Consider the following 17,101-nt stretch of genomic DNA (forward strand, 5'->3'; position numbering starts at 1 on the left):
TTAAAAGCAACGCACACAATCTAGTGTTCCTCTCCCTAGCTATTCAGTTCCAGCAGCAACTGCAGTGGAATTTCAACTGGCTCCGAGAGGATGTCCAGGTGGCTTACTTGGGAGTTGATTGGTCCCACCAACTCAAAGGGAGAAGTCGTCTTTGCAGGGCTTCTCTAGTCGAAACAAAATAGTTCCAGCACAGCAGCAGGGCTTCACTGGGCAAACCAACGGTCCAGGAGTTGCAGCAGGCGTCCGTTTTTCTTCGGATTCCTTCGTCCAGTGGACGACTCTGCCTTTCAAGCCAAAAAGCCTTGCCCTTTATGCAGGTTTCTCCCATTCATTCCAGCCCAGCTGTCAGTCACCAACAGGGTGGCTGTCCTTGCCAGACAACCAGCTGGCCACTCACCTAAGAGTGCATTCCTGTCTCCTAGGAGACTAAGCAAGGGAGTTTTGGGCACCTCCCTTGCTTCCTGCCCCCGCCAGACACCCTGGAGCCAGAGGCGGGCTTCACTTGTGAATCCCACCAAAGGCAAAATGAACAAAGGGACCAAACCTGGTTTGGTGCGCAGAGTACATCTCAAGAAGGACCTTTCCACAAATAAATGGTCGAAAAAAGAAGACTGGGGCCATTTTTACAAAAAATGGCACCTTTGGGTGCTTTCCTGCAGCTTCGACCGCACCTTGCAGTAAATGCACACCAAGGTAGTTAAAAGTAAACCACTGCCACCAGCCATTCATCAAGGAAACATATTTGTTACATGAGAAGCTAGACAAAAGTGGTACTAAGTAACCCCTCCAGCCCCCTATTGTAAGATAGTGTGTTGGGTCTAGAAAGTTACAAATGTAAGTAAAGTCAATTTCACTTTGCTGCTCTTGGAAACAGTTTATCCAAGAGAAGATATTTAAACTTGGGGAAATCTGAATGACTTTGCTGTGCCACTGCACTGAAGGTGCTGTGTGACACAATGTAAAAGATGATGCCTATGTTGTTTGTCAGACTCCACAACCAAGAGAAGCAGTGTTCAAAATCACATTAAAATGCATGAGTGGGGGGAAAAAGGGTCTCACTCTCTATAGGTTTAAAAAGTCCTCAAAATCCAACAAAGTTGCTAGGGGTCTCTAAGGTAGAGAGTAATTAGCACATTTCTGAGAATTCTCCCTAACAGGGCCGGTAAAAACAATTGGATAAAGAGTCAAGTTTTCAAATGGTTTCGGAAGATCCAGTAGGATGATTCAGATCGATTGGTAAGCGGCAAGGAGTTCAAAAGCGTGGAGGCAATGACTGAGAAACTGGATCCATGTAGGCACGGGGGAGGCGATGGCAGTAAGATGAGCACATCCCTGGTTGAGTTTTTTTTCTAATCTTTGCAACGGGTATACCGGGGCTACGTTTAAGGCAGCTGTGAGTGACGGAGAGAATTTTGAAGTTGATGCATTTGCGAATCGGGAACCAGTGAGCCTTTTTTCTGGTTTCTGTATTATGTTCCCATTTGGAGAGACCAAGGGCAACGCTTTGGGTGTTATTCTGGATAACTTGCAGCTTGCTGATGTTTCTATCTGTGGTGCCCACCAGTAGAGCATTGCAGTAGTCTTACTTTGATCCTATGATTGCTAGTCCATTAGTGAGTTGATATTTGATGGTGAGAATGGTGTTGATATTCACCTAGACACTGTTTGTCATAGTTGATTTGGGGTGTATAAGGGTGGTACGTAGTAAGTTTGGTCCTTGCTGTTCCATTTGGGTTCTAGTGTTGTTCCATTCACCAGGATTAAGCTGAATCAGGCACTCTTATCACCAATCCAGATTTCCAGCAGTATACATCCTGGTTGTCCCTTGTCACTGCTGATTTTCACTCTTCCTTTGGAGTGCTTTGCCTGGAAGGTTCGAGCCAAAGCAGAAGTTTAGGGTATTGAGGCTGAGAGGATGACGTGTGAAATAGCACTTTATGCCGCCGATGTGCTTCTTTATCTTTAAAATTCATCTCCTCCCTACCTGCTTTTTTTTAAACCCCAGGAAGATTTTTAGGTGGTTTTGGGATTCTCCATTAATTATACGAAATCTAAAGGACTTAATATTATGGAATGTACAGCAAATTACCTGTCTAAAAGACCATTTCCCATTACTGTGGAGAAATTTTTTCCATGGACTATTTGGGGGTCCATCCTATCCTACTCCCGTTGGCATCCAATCACTGTTCTGCAAGGTTAAAGAAGATCTTAACAAATGTGAGCATTGTGAAATCTATTGGCTAAGATGAATCTTTGTAGAATCTCCCCAGATCCGTTGTTGTTTGGACTAGATGTATTTTATGGCAGTGCAGATCTCCCACAATTGATTGGGTAAATTCACGAGAACAAGCAAGCTGGGTGGCCGTGGAAGAATATGGTGTAACTATTCCTCTTGGGTCTCTTGTTAGTTGGCACCTGGAAACATCACTTTTTAGATGGGCGCCTTACAAAATACTCAATAAATAAAATAAAAATATTAATGGATGAGAGAATAGACATTGGGGAGGATGGGAGGGGATACCGTTCCACACTAATCTTTTTTTAAATTGAAACCATGCAGTACAGCTATGGGGATGAAACCAAGTCTGGGCCTGTTCTCTCTGATTAATTCCCTGATTCTTGCTGGGTTGAAAGGGAGATTACGTTGGGGCTTTGGCATTGGATGAATTTATTATTTGTCATATTTTTCTATACTTTGGATTTTCAAATATCTGTTGAGGAAGCAAATATTAAATTTAATTTTGTGGTGCTAGCAGTTTAACTATGTGCAGCTCTGACATTAACTTTGTAACCCCTTGGTTCAAGTTGCAGAGACTGGACAAAGTATAGCTTTAGAATTTGGGCTTAGTGAGAGCATGGTAAATGATCCAATCTCTAGATTTTGCCGTGCCCTAGACCAAAGTGAACCAAACAAGGTTCTGCCTTGTATGTCTGGATGGGAGAAGGTCTTGGAGCGTGAGATTTCCCTGTAGAGTTAATCTTGTATATGGTCTAGATCATGGAAATCATCCAAGTGCACAACGACTAGGATTAGAAAATCTGTTTCTGGTGGCATTTATCCCCGTTTCACCTGCATACCATTCACCGGTCATATACTTATCACACTGGACGCGCTGTGAAGAAGTGAGGTCTCTGAAATATCTGGTTGTCTTGTAGGAATGAAAGCACAAATATATTGGAAGGCGATTCTTTTCAAAATTAAGGAAGTATGTGGTTTACAATGAACCTCTGGATACCCTAGTATTAGTTCTCGATTGGCAGTGACCGAAGGCACATGTCTGTTTTCAGACCACATGGCTTCCTTAATTGCTGCTGTACTTTCCCATTCACAAAGCTGGTAAGATCCAGATAAGCCCCAAATTGCAATGTAGTGGTGAAAAATGTGGGTGCTGAAAAACCTTTCTGCCCTGCTTACTGACTCGCTTCCCAAATTCATGAAGGTATGGACCCTGTTTATGGATTACTATTCTATAATTGAATTTCGTATGGATTTGCTTTGTGTAAACTCAATTGGTATTGTGTTTTCCTCCACATTTTTTTTTATATGCTTTCATTTTGGCTGGTGTTTGTTTCAAAAGTTGGGCTTTGTGTACTTTCTGAAAGCATAAGTTTTTCCATCGAACCCTGTAAAACGAAAGGTTTTGGGGGGGGGAGGGGAAACGATGCCCTGACATATTCTCCTATTACAGTTTAGTCTACTTTACTGTGTATTTTGATTTTGGGCTTGAAAAAGCAATAGTTTTAAAATAACTGCTAGGGGATCTGCTCGAATAGCCAATGAGAATGTCCCAGTCCTATGAATGTAGGTCTAAAGATACATTAGTTCTTAAGTTGAGCAATGTCTACTTTAAAATGTAAGACTGGAACATTTTAGAAAATCTCCTAAATTTTTAAAAATCAGTGCCTTAAAAATACATTTTGATTTGTTTCTTGTAGTTTAGTCCTTTGGCCAAAGATTCTGTGAGGTACATGGTATCTACTGGTGCAGATGGTACCGTTTGTTTTTGGCAGTGGGATGTCGACACTATGAAATTCAAGTAAGTATAAAAAAGCTTACTTTATTTGAAAATAATTAAAATCCTATTTAGATTTGATGCGCAAAAGCTGTTCTCCCACACTGTTATGCGGAAAGTTCATTTAACCAGCACTTGCCATTACTGTGAATAGAAACATTCTAGATAACAATAGTGTCAGCTAATAATGTGTAAGGACAGTTTTTCTGAAGTTCTACCCAACTTCATCAAAATTATTCAACTGAGGCAGTACAAGACTCCACTCACAGTATAAGGCTGTGCCTCCTGAGTACATGGTAGCGTAGACTGAGCAGCCAGGCTTATCTTAGAAGGGAGAGAGGGCTGTAGAATCAGTACAAACGAAATTGTAATACAAATGGTCCAAAGAAACACTGAAACACTATGTATGTAAAAATAAAGGATTCATTTCAATACAGGTAGGCCCAGAGAAATCTAGGGGTAAATAAGTACTAACACATTATATGAAATCGCAATTATAAAAACGCAACACTATACTTGAAGGTACACAGACCAAAGTATAAACCTTATTTGGAATACCGAACAGTATTTCTAGGGGAAGTCAAATCCTTTTCATACACATACAGTATATTTCACACCTATTCTTGGGGAGTAAAAAACAATGGTTACTTTCACAATTGCATTCAGTAATGCAAGGGCAGTAGACCCTACCAGTTGTACAGTGACTTTCAGTATAATTCACTTAACCAGTCAACTGGACAATATACTTTTGGAACACTTATTCTAGGTACAGTAAAAACCTATAATTACTTTTGTGATAAGTTATACTAGGTGAGTAAAACCTAAGGATGTAATAGTCAATTACAGGTGCTTTTGAGATCAGTGAAACACAGATTGAGATGAGCAGTAACTTATTTGTAGGATGGCACACAGCTAACTCAAGTAAAACCTATATACTTTTTTAATCTCAAAAGGAGTCCAGGTTAGATCTTTCCCAACTATACAATTGACTGATGTCGGACTTATAAGGGACAGTTAAAACTACAGACTCTGGGTTAGATAGCACAGGGAAAGTAAACCCTAATGTTACACTTCACTGACTAACTAAAGTTATTCTAGGTAGGCAACATCCGTATGCAGACTTATTCTGGACAGACTAGCAGCAAGTCAGGGGAAGCAAGACCCAGTTGGGGGACACTCATACAATTATCCTAACAGGACTAATCTGGTAAAACCAACACATTACCTTTTGGGAAGAGGCACACCCTAATCACAGGAGAGTAATATACCTTCACATCTACTTTCTATTAGAATGGCAAAACAGTTTCTAAGGAAGAAAAGATGTTAACCATACTTTTAAGAATAGTTTATCACACATCGAAGGTAAGTAATAATGTTTGTGACTGTTCACTCTTAGAGTTAGTTACCAACCAACTCTTTTACAAGTAAATAACTTTTAAACACTTATTTGATTTAGCATTTTTAAAGCGCGCACACACAGTCCGCGGGCACCAAAGCGCTGTTACAGGAATTTAGTTTTTTAGTTGCGTAATTGTTTTTTTTTTCTTTTCTTTTCTTAGTTACAATGCACTTAAACACCCAGAGGTGTCTAAGCGCGGACACAGGGATTTAACCTGTGTTTCTTAATGTCGTCTTGCTTCCAAGGCGCGCACGTTGCTGCTGAGTTATCCTCCCGGGAAGATATTTTCTCCAAACCCTTAAATGTCTTTCACTTATTCTTGGTGCATGAGTGTTATCAGTGGCAGAAAAGGAGTCGCTAGGATCTAGTGTCCACAGGCAGTGTCAGGATAGGGTCAGCAAAAGTCAGAGTTCCTTAGGAAGACTGGGCAAGCAGGTGAGTATTTTACTTTAGAGTTAGAAGAGGGTCCAGGGGCTTCACAGAAGACACCCTAGCAGGATTCTAGCACTGGGACTGGGTGCACTGCATGCAAGGCCTCCCCTTCAGAGAAAACAACCCACAGCTAGACAGAAATCCTAATAGGTTTTAGATAAGTATATATCCAAGCCAACACAGTATCTCCGAATTGAAGATGATTTTGCAGCAGGACTTCTTCAGCATCTGCAGCCAAAAACCCAGTCAGTGGATTCCTTGTTATGGTGGCTTTAAACGGGACCTTGTAAGGGACTTTGCAGCAGGGATCAATGGAGAAGGCTCTAAGCAAGGTTCCCATTCAGGCAAGGAGGAAGACAAAGGGCTGTGAGGTTTTGGACTCCTCCCTCGCTTCCTGCCCTCACAGAAGGACTTAGAGCCTGGGCGAGGAGTCCAGGGGACTCCCGCCAAAGACAAAAATCAAACAAAGGAATTTCATGCCCTCAATGTCAGGAGAAGGAAAAATAAAGGACAAACACTAAAATGGCAAAATAAGAAGACGTGGGGGGAAGGACCCATTTTGGTAAAATTAGCTCCCTTAAGTGCCTGTACTGCAGCTACACAGCCCGTGGTAAAGGTGCACCATATTAATACAAGGTATCATTGCCACCAGCCAGGGCATATCATGCTGCTGCAAGGAAAGGGCCGGGCCCCTTCCATGTGATAGAAGCACTGTGACTGGAGTTGGGTGGGGCCCCACAGATGAGTGCAACGCCCCACAGATGAGGAGTTTCCTCCAGATGGAGAAGGCGGGGCCGGAGCTTACCTAGCAGGAGTTCCTCATTGGAGTCAGCAAGTGGCAGTGCATGCCGGCAGTGTATATGTGGGATTTATCCTGTTCTGTCAATCCTGTTTTCCTATAAGATGGAGGGCAACATGGGCAGGAGGTCTCCCAGAGACAACTGGACAAAATGATGGGCCATCTGGCATAAAGAGGGAAACTAAGAAGTTCCAGAAGCCCCATAGGTCTTCCGCCTCTTCTTCTAGATCCTATTGCACTGCCTTCTTGTCGTCTTCAATGTCGGGGTGGGAGGACAGGCAAGAGTCTGGGAATATTGGCAGAGAGTGCAATGTTCCAAAGGAAACTGGACTGGACATCATTGATCTCCTTTGGGACGATATCGATTTTGCACCCCTTCCCGCCCCCACAAACCCTCCTCCCTGTTCAGGCACCATTCGAGGAGAAGTAAGCCTGCATGGTTGTTTCTGGACGATGTGGGAGTGGGCAGAGTTGGAAGGTGTATGGCCCAGAGTGTGGGGATCCGGTCATAGCTACGTCAGTGCAAGTGGTTCTGGGTCTGCTGGTTTCGATCGAGCACATGATACGATCAGCCGAGGAAGCCACTTCATCTGATTCATTGAACTGCCAAGTTGAGGCTGCTTTAAAGAAGACTTTTGCAGGTTGAAGCAAGGCATACATTAGTTTTCAAAAATTCATTAGCAGTGTTTTCTAATTAAAATGTTCTTGATTAGCAAACCGACCCATTTGATTAGCAATGTATTACTAATATTGTTAATTAATGTCACCAGCAGTTATTTGTACCCAAGACATGAAATGAGCAGCCTTTCTTTTTTTTTTTGTTGCGTACCGCTGAAATAAGGCATTACTGAGAGGAGTCGGCCCATGCACATTCTTTAAAATTCAGCTTGACCTGCAGGTTGGGTAACCTAGTTAACCTATTCGACTTAAGAGAAATGCACTCGACCCATAGCAACGGATGACAACAAATTTAAATGTGATTTCTGTAAAATGGTGCATGTCACTACAAACCCGCTTTGTTTGGCAAACTTCTGCCACCCAGAGGCCAGCCATGCACAGTGACATTTTTATTTGACATTCACTGCAAAGTATGTTAAATAAACATTTCAAACATCCCTTTCAAATGGTACTCGCCTTCATAAAATCTACTTGACAATGCAAGTGGGGGAAAATACATTTTCCGAGCCATGGATGAGTGTCTGTAAAATGTAAAAGGTTAGCTGCATGAATCGACACAATTATATAAATGATGAAAAGGGTCTGAAAACCATTGGCCAGCTGTCTCCTGCAGGTGCTAATATATAATGCAATCATGATCATAAAGCAAAGCAATTTATTGGGGCCAACTATAGTATTATGGTAGTGCAGTAGCTCTGTAGATCAGACTGGATGGAACTATTGATCACTATGTTGCGTAAATATCTAGTTAGCTTTGTGTATTCATTTTGTAAAAGGAAAGAAAAAGGCTAAGCAGAGTGGATGCCGTAGCAAGCAGATAACTGGGATAACTAGGTGGAATATTGTAGTTTGTGGTCATCTCACTTTCAGGGTAGCTGGCATAAAGCAAGAGGGTGATAATATAGAATGTCAAGGAGTATGGCATCACTAATGCGTTTCGCACCTGTTGCACAAATGTATGCAACCAGTAGTTGCAGAACTAGGTTTGCCATCAAACGCATTTGAATGTGTCGTCATGTACATTTTCGAACGTGTTACCTTGTCAATATGATGCATCTTCCCCAACAAAATGAAATATAGTTGACAATGAGATTTGGATACATTAACCTAAACTTTACTGTAAAGCATAGGGATGATGCAGTGTTTGAGTATCAATACTGTACTTATGCATTATGTAGCAACTTTGTTTTAGGAATGGAACTGCATGACTGTCTTTTACATAAATATAAAGTTAACACATACTTGTCTTTGCCAGACAGGATATGGAAAGCTTAATAAAAATATCACTAAAAGGATCATCCCTATTACTTCTGGTTGGCAATTATTTGAAAATTAAATGCGTTCTTGCTTAGCATTCCCACGCAGGCCTTTGGCACTTAAGATTGGAGGAGGTGATTACTGCTGCGCTCTCCACTAGCACTTGAAGTGAACAGAGAAAAATGCAGGGCAAGCTGTGTTTCATTGAATAGGCAAACTTAAATAGTTGGCTTTGCTACACAAGTGTCAATTTGATTAGCAAACCTACAGAATTTCCTAGCAAATTGCTATGCAACACTGCTTATTTTATGACTTGTTAAGACTGGCACTGCAGTCCGCTGCATATATAGCTTACATTGCAAATTCAGTACTGAAATAAAATGATTCAGCTACCGGTGGAGTGGATTTTGGATTTGTCGGCTCTAGACTAGAGTGCCTTAATCCTAGGCTCCAGGAACTGGTGCAGGAGAGTCTGGACAGGAGAACAGGCAACGAACCAGCCTAATCAAGCTCCCGTTCTTCGGCAAGGAATTGTTCAGCGAGCAAATTGACTGGTCATGAAGAGCTGCTACCTTGCAAGCAAAGTGGAATCCTGTGGCATCAACAATTAGGTCTCCAAACGATGTTTCAAGTGTCCCTTCCAGTAGGCGGGCAAGCCTCAATATCATCCAAGCCAACTCACGTACACTTTCTCAAACTGGCTCCTTCCACGGCAGCAGTGCCCTCCGCTTCTGCTCCTGTCTACCTGCCGGAGAGTGATACTCTGGTGGGAGGGCATTTAGCTTGCTTTTTAAGAATTTGGGAACCCGAAGTCATGGATGTCTGGGCAGTTTCAGTAGTCAAGAAGGGTTACGGATAGAGTTCGCTCCTACCCAATTGCCTTCAAGATTTCGCAAGACTCCTCTTCCCAGACTCCTTGAGAAAAGAGAGACGCTATTGGCATATAGCAGAACTCCGCTTCAGGATAAGGCCATAGAAGAGGTCCCTCAACAATGCAGAAGGGAGGGCTCCTTTTACATCCTATTTCTGCTCAGAATACCTACAGGACAGTGGCATCTTTTATTTTATCTGAAGGACTGCTAACAGGTTTGTCTGGACTATTTGATTCAAAATGACAACACTGTAGTAGATTATTACCATGGGCACACGGGACCATTACCTGTGTGCTATAGATCTGCAGGACGCATATCTCCAGATTTCGATATGGCCGTCGCACTTGGGTATTAGCCAAGGCAAATTGACAAATCGGGTTATTTCTGCCAGTGTTTTTCCACGCTCCAGTAATTTCTTCTGAAGGGGCACTGTTAAACTTAACCCTGAGGTAATCCTGCCAAATTTTAATATCTGGGAATATCTGTCAGATACTATGAATATTCACCTGTTATCTGGTGTATGTGTTGGGTATTCCAAGCAATCACTCTAGTTGCTAGGTTTGTCTTGTTCTGTACCCAATCAGTCTCCCTTTTTATGTATTTCTTAGAACAAATGTTCTGTAATTGAACCTGTGGATGTCTGTGATTGCACCTTACCTGTCCCTCTTTGTTTTCTCTATTCTTCTTTATACAGCCTAATATTTAGGCTTTTTATAAAAATAAAAAGCTACACAGGCAGGATTGCCTTCAAGCCTCATTTGTTCTTGAACGTGTGGTAACTGATAACAGGGCAGCATCCTAGACCATTCTCTTGCATCTCAACTCCGGACCAGAGCTAAGTAGGTGTTCTCATATGTTTCCCCAGCGTCATGGGTCTCTAACTTCTCTTTGATTCTCCTCCGGTGTGGCGTCAGGTGGTAAATATAAGGAATGTCATTTCCCTTCAGATATCTCTGCCACAATGCTGCTTCCTCCCGGGGATGTGCCCTACCTGCCACCCGCAGTACCCCAAGTTTGCTTTCCCGAGTGGCAAAGCAGGCAACCAGTAATTCTGTCTGTTTCCAGTACATTTTTCCTCCCTAGCCTGCATGTCTGTTATTCTTTAGGTAAGGCTAATTAAGACCTGGTTTTATCGAGAGTTACCACCAGATTGAATTTCACTCTTCATTTTTGGGACTCATTGAAGGCCACTATCGGAGGTAAATCCATTGGTCGCACCTTTTAAAAAACAAAACTGAATGTGTGAAGAAGAAAAATGTATACTTTGTTATTCATTTCGTACCACAGGGTACAGAGCAACTTATGCCAGAAGGCAGCTTGGCGCTAACAAGACTACTGAACAACTGCATTGGCCTTACACAAACGATCAAAAAAGCTGGGTTTTTAAGGAGCGGCAGAACTGCAAATGAGCCACAGTGGACCGCAAGGCAATAGGCAGGGCATTCCATAGTTTGGTCGCCGCCACTGAAAGAGGCGAAAAAAAATAATTATCACAAACCTTCAGATAGATCTAGAAAGGGGGCACTACACGCCAGCCAGAAACTAGATCGCTGGTTGACAAAGTCTGAGAACGCCTTATTTCATGGTTGACCATCTTATTGGGATTTTGGAGAGAAGGCTGTGTATTCTACTGGCCAGTAGACTTAAAAAAGTTGAAGAAGGCAAGAGGATTATATCCTTTATTACAGATGGTAATGTGGTATTGACTCAAAATGCAAGCATTGTGGATGCTTTTAGAAATTTCTATGAAGTTTGATACAGGTCTGAGGATTCAGCCACCAAAGCTGACAAATTAGAATGTATAGAGGGACCTGGACTACCTCGTATGCAGGATACTAATATTGAGATACTAGATACAATGCCTACTACAGAAGAGTTGTCAAATGCAAGGGCGAATACTCCAAGGAGTAAAAGTCCAGGTTCTAATAGGTTCCTGATAGAATTATACAGCACTTTTAGGACGGCCTAAAGGGCCTTGCCTGGCTGGAATTTGCATGCGATTTCCTCCACCACAAATCAGCAATCGACTGGTCAGGCCTCCTATAATGCTGCTATAACGTAGTCTTCAAGGTCTCTCCAAATACCTTCCAGTTCTGTACAGTGGGAGTGCCCTCTGGTGTTCCAAGAGAGCACTTGTGTCTGACTATTAGGGTCTTGACATCACCTTTGGCCGTATCACCCATGCCAACCAAGTCCTGTCATTGCTTTCAGTGTTAAGGTGCATGTTTGGTGATGGTGCCTTAACGTGTGTCATCCTTACCCCATTTCTTCTGATGCTCACTGTCTGGTTTTTCTCGATCTGTGTATTGGAGCTATTGTCTGTATGTCTGCCCTGTGTCATCTGGGGGCATATTACTTTTGTCATATCCTCTTATTCATATCCTAGCTTTAAGAACTCACTTTGATCCAGTACTGTCTTTTTGACATATTCGTGTTTGCCAGTTACTACACATTTGGCTGGCCCACAATTTTTAGATATTCGGAAGTTATCATCCGTGTGTATATTAGATGGAGCAGCTGCAATATAGCCCGGCGGTGGAGAGTGCATTGGCGGGTGGTACAAAAAAAGACTCTTGATGTAAATGCCCAGATTCTTATCAGGATTTCTCATAGTTTTTGATTGGCCTGGGCGGCGGTCATATTTTTTCTTTCCATAATTGTTATGGGTCAATGTTAGGCCCCTATTTATTGATGTTTGACTTGGGATGTGAGCACAGCCCGAATACTCCTCCATAGGCCTGCTGTTTAAGCCTTCTATATCCTCTGACAGTGGAAAGTGTTGAATGTTATTGCCTTTTTCCAAAAATAGCCTACTCATCCCCTCCAAGCTATTCAAGCCTTCGCTAGATTCAGAGTGACTACATTCTAGCACTAGAGAAGTCGGGCCTGGGAGGTGGGGTGGCATAGATTACATGGACCAGTACTAGTAGGAGCAAAATATTCTTGTATGCTTTTTTTTCCCTTGTGGAATTAGTATCCACACTTAAAAGGTGTGGAATAAGATTCAAGGTTGCCTTCGATTTGATTCGGTCTGGCATGTTCAGGTGTCTGGGTTAGTCGTATGGATTTAGGAGTCCAGCTTTCATCGCCCTTCTTGTTTGCAGCCTTCACCTTCCCTTTTATTTTCCATTTTTTTTTCACATGAGTTTTTATTAGCAGTTTTAATCTAAATACAGAAAACCAACGAGGTCCCCCCAAACCCACCCCCTCCCCCGCAGCACCTCTCCACCCAACCCCCATCCAAGAGCCAGCCAGATTGCAACTTGCGTATGAAACCAGCAGTAGCTAATGCAAATTTGTTCAACTTCACAGGTCCTAATATTGGCTATTCTACACCATTCCCTCACAAGTCTGATTCGTCTTGCGGAGCAATTATGCCAAGGAGCTCCATAGCCTTGGGACACCAAGCCCGGCGGGTCCCCGCTGTTAGATAGGACAGTAAATTGGACCAGTCCGAAACAAACCTCAAATGGTCTCCCTGGAATAGAGTAAGTAAGCCATTCCAAGGCAACCAGCGGCCAGAGTTTAACCATCCATTCGTGTTCCTGTGGCGGGTCTTTAGATTTCCATTTCCGAGCCAATACCAGGGCTGCCGCCATCATCATCACGTAGAGCTTACAATCTGCCTTCACCGTGAGGGTTGCTAAGACCCCATTTAAGCCCAACAAATCCAGCCCTCTGTTTTGGCCCACCCTGACTCCTAAGACCTGGATAACCGCCCTTTGAACCTGGACCCAGAAATTGTCGATTTTTGGACATTCCCACCAAATATGGGCCCAGGAGCCTTCTGCCCCGCACTCCCTCCAGCACATCCTAGGCGCATCGGTAAATATTTTATTTAACCTGACCGGGGTCAGGTGCCATTGGAACATCAATTTCAGCCACATTTTCCGAATTTGAATTGACCTTGTAAGTTTGGGACTCTGCGACCAGAGATTTGCCCAAGCCGGCTCTTGATCACCATTCCAGTGTCGCCCTCCCATTTCTTCACATAACTTCTGGTCGACAGGACGTCTCCTAACTTGATGTGTTTGTAGATAGAAGCCACAATCCCTTTATCCCCCGAGTTCGTGTCTAGGTATTTTTCAAACAGTGTGAGAGGGCGAGACCCGACGAGTTTAATCGACGGGTGAGAGAGCCAGTGTCTCAGCTGAAGGTAGGAAAACCTCTGCCTCTCCCCTATGCCAAAGTCGGTTTTGCACTGCTCAAAGCGTTTAACCTCATCGCCGACCAACATATCTCTCACCATTCTTCACCCCTTGATGCCAGATACTGAAGGCCGATTCACAAGCATATGCTGGCGTAAACTGCGGATTGCCATGCAAGGGAGTATAGGGGAGGGGAAGGAAGTGATGTGTGCTTGTTTTATTGCTTGGTCCCAAGCCTGTCCAGTAGTCGTGGTTATGACACTACAGTACATTTGAATAGGCCTATCGGGTTTCGGCAACCACAGTATTCCCTCAAGGTTTCCGCCAGCCACTGCCCTATCCATCGGCCTCCACACCTTCTCCCTGTCATCTCTCTGCCAATCCCTAATGACGCGGAGCTGCGCCGCCAAGTAATAAGCCCTGAAGTCTGGCTCGTCCACGCCACCCCTTGTTGGGAGAGCACACATTAACGAAGCAGCTAGCCTCGGTCTTTTGTAGGACCAGATGAACCCCTTGGTCAGTTTCTGGAGGGCTTTAAAGTAGGATGCTCGAACCGGCACAGGAAGAGCCGAAAAACAATAAAGCAAACTGGGTAGAATCGCCATTTTTAATACATTAACCCGACCGAGCCAGGATATAGTCAGGGGACCCCAGTCAACCAACTGTGATTTGAGATTCCAAAGGGGAAGAGTATAATTTACCGTGTAAAGGTCTTCTACCTTTTTAGTCAGACAAATACCCATATACTTTAAGGAACTACCGACCCATCTAAAGTTATACTTTTCACTAAGGTTTTGGACGGCGATATCTGAAGGCGAGAGGGGAAGGATTTCAGATTTATGGGTGTTGACTTATAACCCTGCCACCCGACCAATCCTAGTTCACTCCCTGGACACGGCCTGCAAGGACGTGTTGGGGTGAGTGAGTGTTAGAATCAAGTCGTCAGCAAAGGCAGCCACCTTATGGACTGAGCCTCCAAATGGAATTCCCTTTATATCCTCAGCCGCCCTCACCGCTGCCAGAAAAGGTTCCAGATGAAGCACATATAGAAGAGGTGATATTGGGCAGCCTTGTTTAGTGCCCCTCCCTATCGAAATAGGTGGAGAAATTTGGCCATTGATTGCTAATCTGAAAACAGGGTGTTGCTAGCTCGCCCTAACGCGGTCGAGATAGCCCGGCTCAAAGCCCATCTTAGCCATAGCGGTGAAAAGGAATTCCCCACTCAACTGTCAAATGCCTTTTCCGCATCAATTGTCAGAAGGAGAGCCGGAATTTCCCTCTTCTCGGTCTTTTCAATAAGATGAGTCAGCCGCCCCACATTATCCGATGTTTGTCTGCCGCTGACAAACCCAGACTGATCTGTATGGATCAGTTTGGGAAGGATATGAACCAGGCGATTCGCTAGGACCTTGGCGTGAATTTTAGCATCCGCATTAATTAAAGCTATGGGGCGATAGGATCCACAATCTGTCGGCTCTTTCTTATGAATTAAGATCACTTTGGCTCCGTCCTTTGATTTAGGGAGGGCCCCGAAGGAGCCTATAAAATTAAACAGTTTAGTAAGGAGGGGAATTAAGGTCTCTTAATGTGCTTTATAGAACTCCGACATGAACCCATCCGGGCACGGAGCCTTGTTGGGCGGCAAGGTATTAATGACCCTTCGAACTTCCTCTGGGGTAATCTCGGCATCCAGAAGGTCTCTATCAACAGACGAGATCTGAGGTAAGTCAATCGTGTTTAGGTAGGTCAGCTGCTCCGGGGGGGAGGGGGCATCTGAGGTATACAGGCCTGCATAAAAACTGCTGAATTTGCTGACTATATCTAAATTATTAGTGTATACTTGCCCTCCCACCCCCTTGATTTTCAAAATGGATTTGTCGCCTGACTCTTTTCGTAATAGCCTGGCCAGAAGACTATCAGATTTATTTGCTTTGATGTAAAATCTGTGGTGCAGCTTAAGAAGACTGCGCTCAGCCGCTCTTGTTTGTATAAGATTTAACTGTCCTCTGACTGCTCTATATTCCCTTTTTATTGTTGCCGATTGTGTGGAACCCATTCGCGCCATAATTTCTTTAAGTTTAACTTCCAATTGTTGTTCTCCTAGTTTTAATTCCCGCTCTCTCCTGGCCTTAATGGCAATGATTCTCCCTCTAATGGTTGCCTTGAAGGCATCCCACCACACCAGCGGGGACGGATCGTCCCACAGTTGTGGTTAGAAAACTCAACTATTTCCTCTTCGATTTCTCTAACTAAGATAGGATCTTTGAAGAGCGCGATCGGATACCTCCACCTCCACAAACCCGAGGTCTCCCTTGCCCTAGTCAACAATAACATAAGTGGCGCGTGATCAGCCAGGGAAATTGCACCTATCTCTAAGTCAGTGACTCTGCCCAAAATTATTTTCGACAACCAAATGTAGTCCATGCGCGAATGTACCTTATGTGCATGTGAGTAAAAAGTATACCCCTCGCTATTACCGTGTAGCTCCCGCCAGGCGTCTACCAAGGCCAAATCCTGCATCTTCCTAACCAGCTCCCCGGAGGGTTTCCCATGAGTAATCCAAGAAGTTGAGCTCTGATCTTTTGAGGGGTCCCACGCCAGATTAAAATCCCACGTTAAAAGAATGTTGGCCTGGGAAAATCCCCCTAAACGGGAAAGAGCTTTTTGAATGAAGGGGTCCTGAGCTTGGTTTGGTGCGTAAAGGGTCGCCACCGTAAAAGTCTCTCCCCTTCCCTCCAGAATCACTGCTGGGTACCTCCCCATGTCATCTTTCTGCTTCCTCGCGATGACCAAGTCTAACCCATCCTGGAGAGCAATCAAAACACCCCCTTTTTTGCTTGATTGTGTAGCTTGAGCCATTCTTGAATACCCCCTGAATTTTATCCTCTGCGTATCTTTTGAGCGAACGTGGGTCTCTTGTAGCGTAACTGTGAGGCCGCTCTCTCCTCAGAAACCTCTACACCTTTTTCCTTTTGATTTGGGAGTTAAGCCGTTTACATTGTTGTCCTTTTTGCCTCACTGCGAAGTAGCCCCCCTGATCCCGCGAACCTGGAAGGTTGCCGTCTCTGGTTTGGGGCTCCTGGAAACTCCCGCCAGCCCCCCCCCCCCCCCCCACTTATCCTCCTGCTCACCCTCCCCTCCCTCTGGGCAAATCCGGCTGGTACGCGACCCCCCCTCGTAGCCTAAGACGAGAGCCGGACCCTATAAGTAACGCAGAACCCCCCACGCAGGATAGCCCAATCCCATTCCAAGACAGCAACCCCCCCTCCCCTGCCATTAAATACAAACACAAGTAACCACTCAACTATAACAGATAACAGCTTTGGCGAGTGCCCTCCCCAGCCTCAACCTTAGACCACCGAGACTTCTCATGTAATGAGGTAGCGGTGGAGGAGCCCCCAACTATCTCAACGGCGCCCTCCACTGAATTGTTGATAGGTTTCCTGGGTGGAGAATTTTTTTTGGCTTTTCTTCGCCCTCTTAGGCCTGACCGAAGACAATTC

General features: G+C 44.2%; 1 protein-coding gene across 3 annotated transcripts in view; it reads left to right on the forward strand.

The window, feature by feature from the left end:
• BRWD1 (bromodomain and WD repeat domain containing 1) overlaps nucleotides 1-17,101 on the forward strand; it is a 3,236,587-nt gene that overhangs the window by 196,352 nt on the left and 3,023,134 nt on the right. For all 3 annotated transcript variants that reach the window (XM_069636064.1, XM_069636066.1, XM_069636065.1), the window contains exon 9: nucleotides 3,937-4,037. In XM_069636064.1, coding sequence (XP_069492165.1) covers nucleotides 3,937-4,037 — 101 coding nt within the window. The remainder of the gene's footprint in view (nucleotides 1-3,936; nucleotides 4,038-17,101) is intronic.

The sequence above is a fragment of the Ambystoma mexicanum genome, chromosome 7p (assembly GCF_040938575.1).
Source record: "Ambystoma mexicanum isolate Mex_15411 chromosome 7p, UKY_AmexF1_1, whole genome shotgun sequence".
NCBI lineage: Eukaryota > Metazoa > Chordata > Amphibia > Caudata > Ambystomatidae > Ambystoma > Ambystoma mexicanum.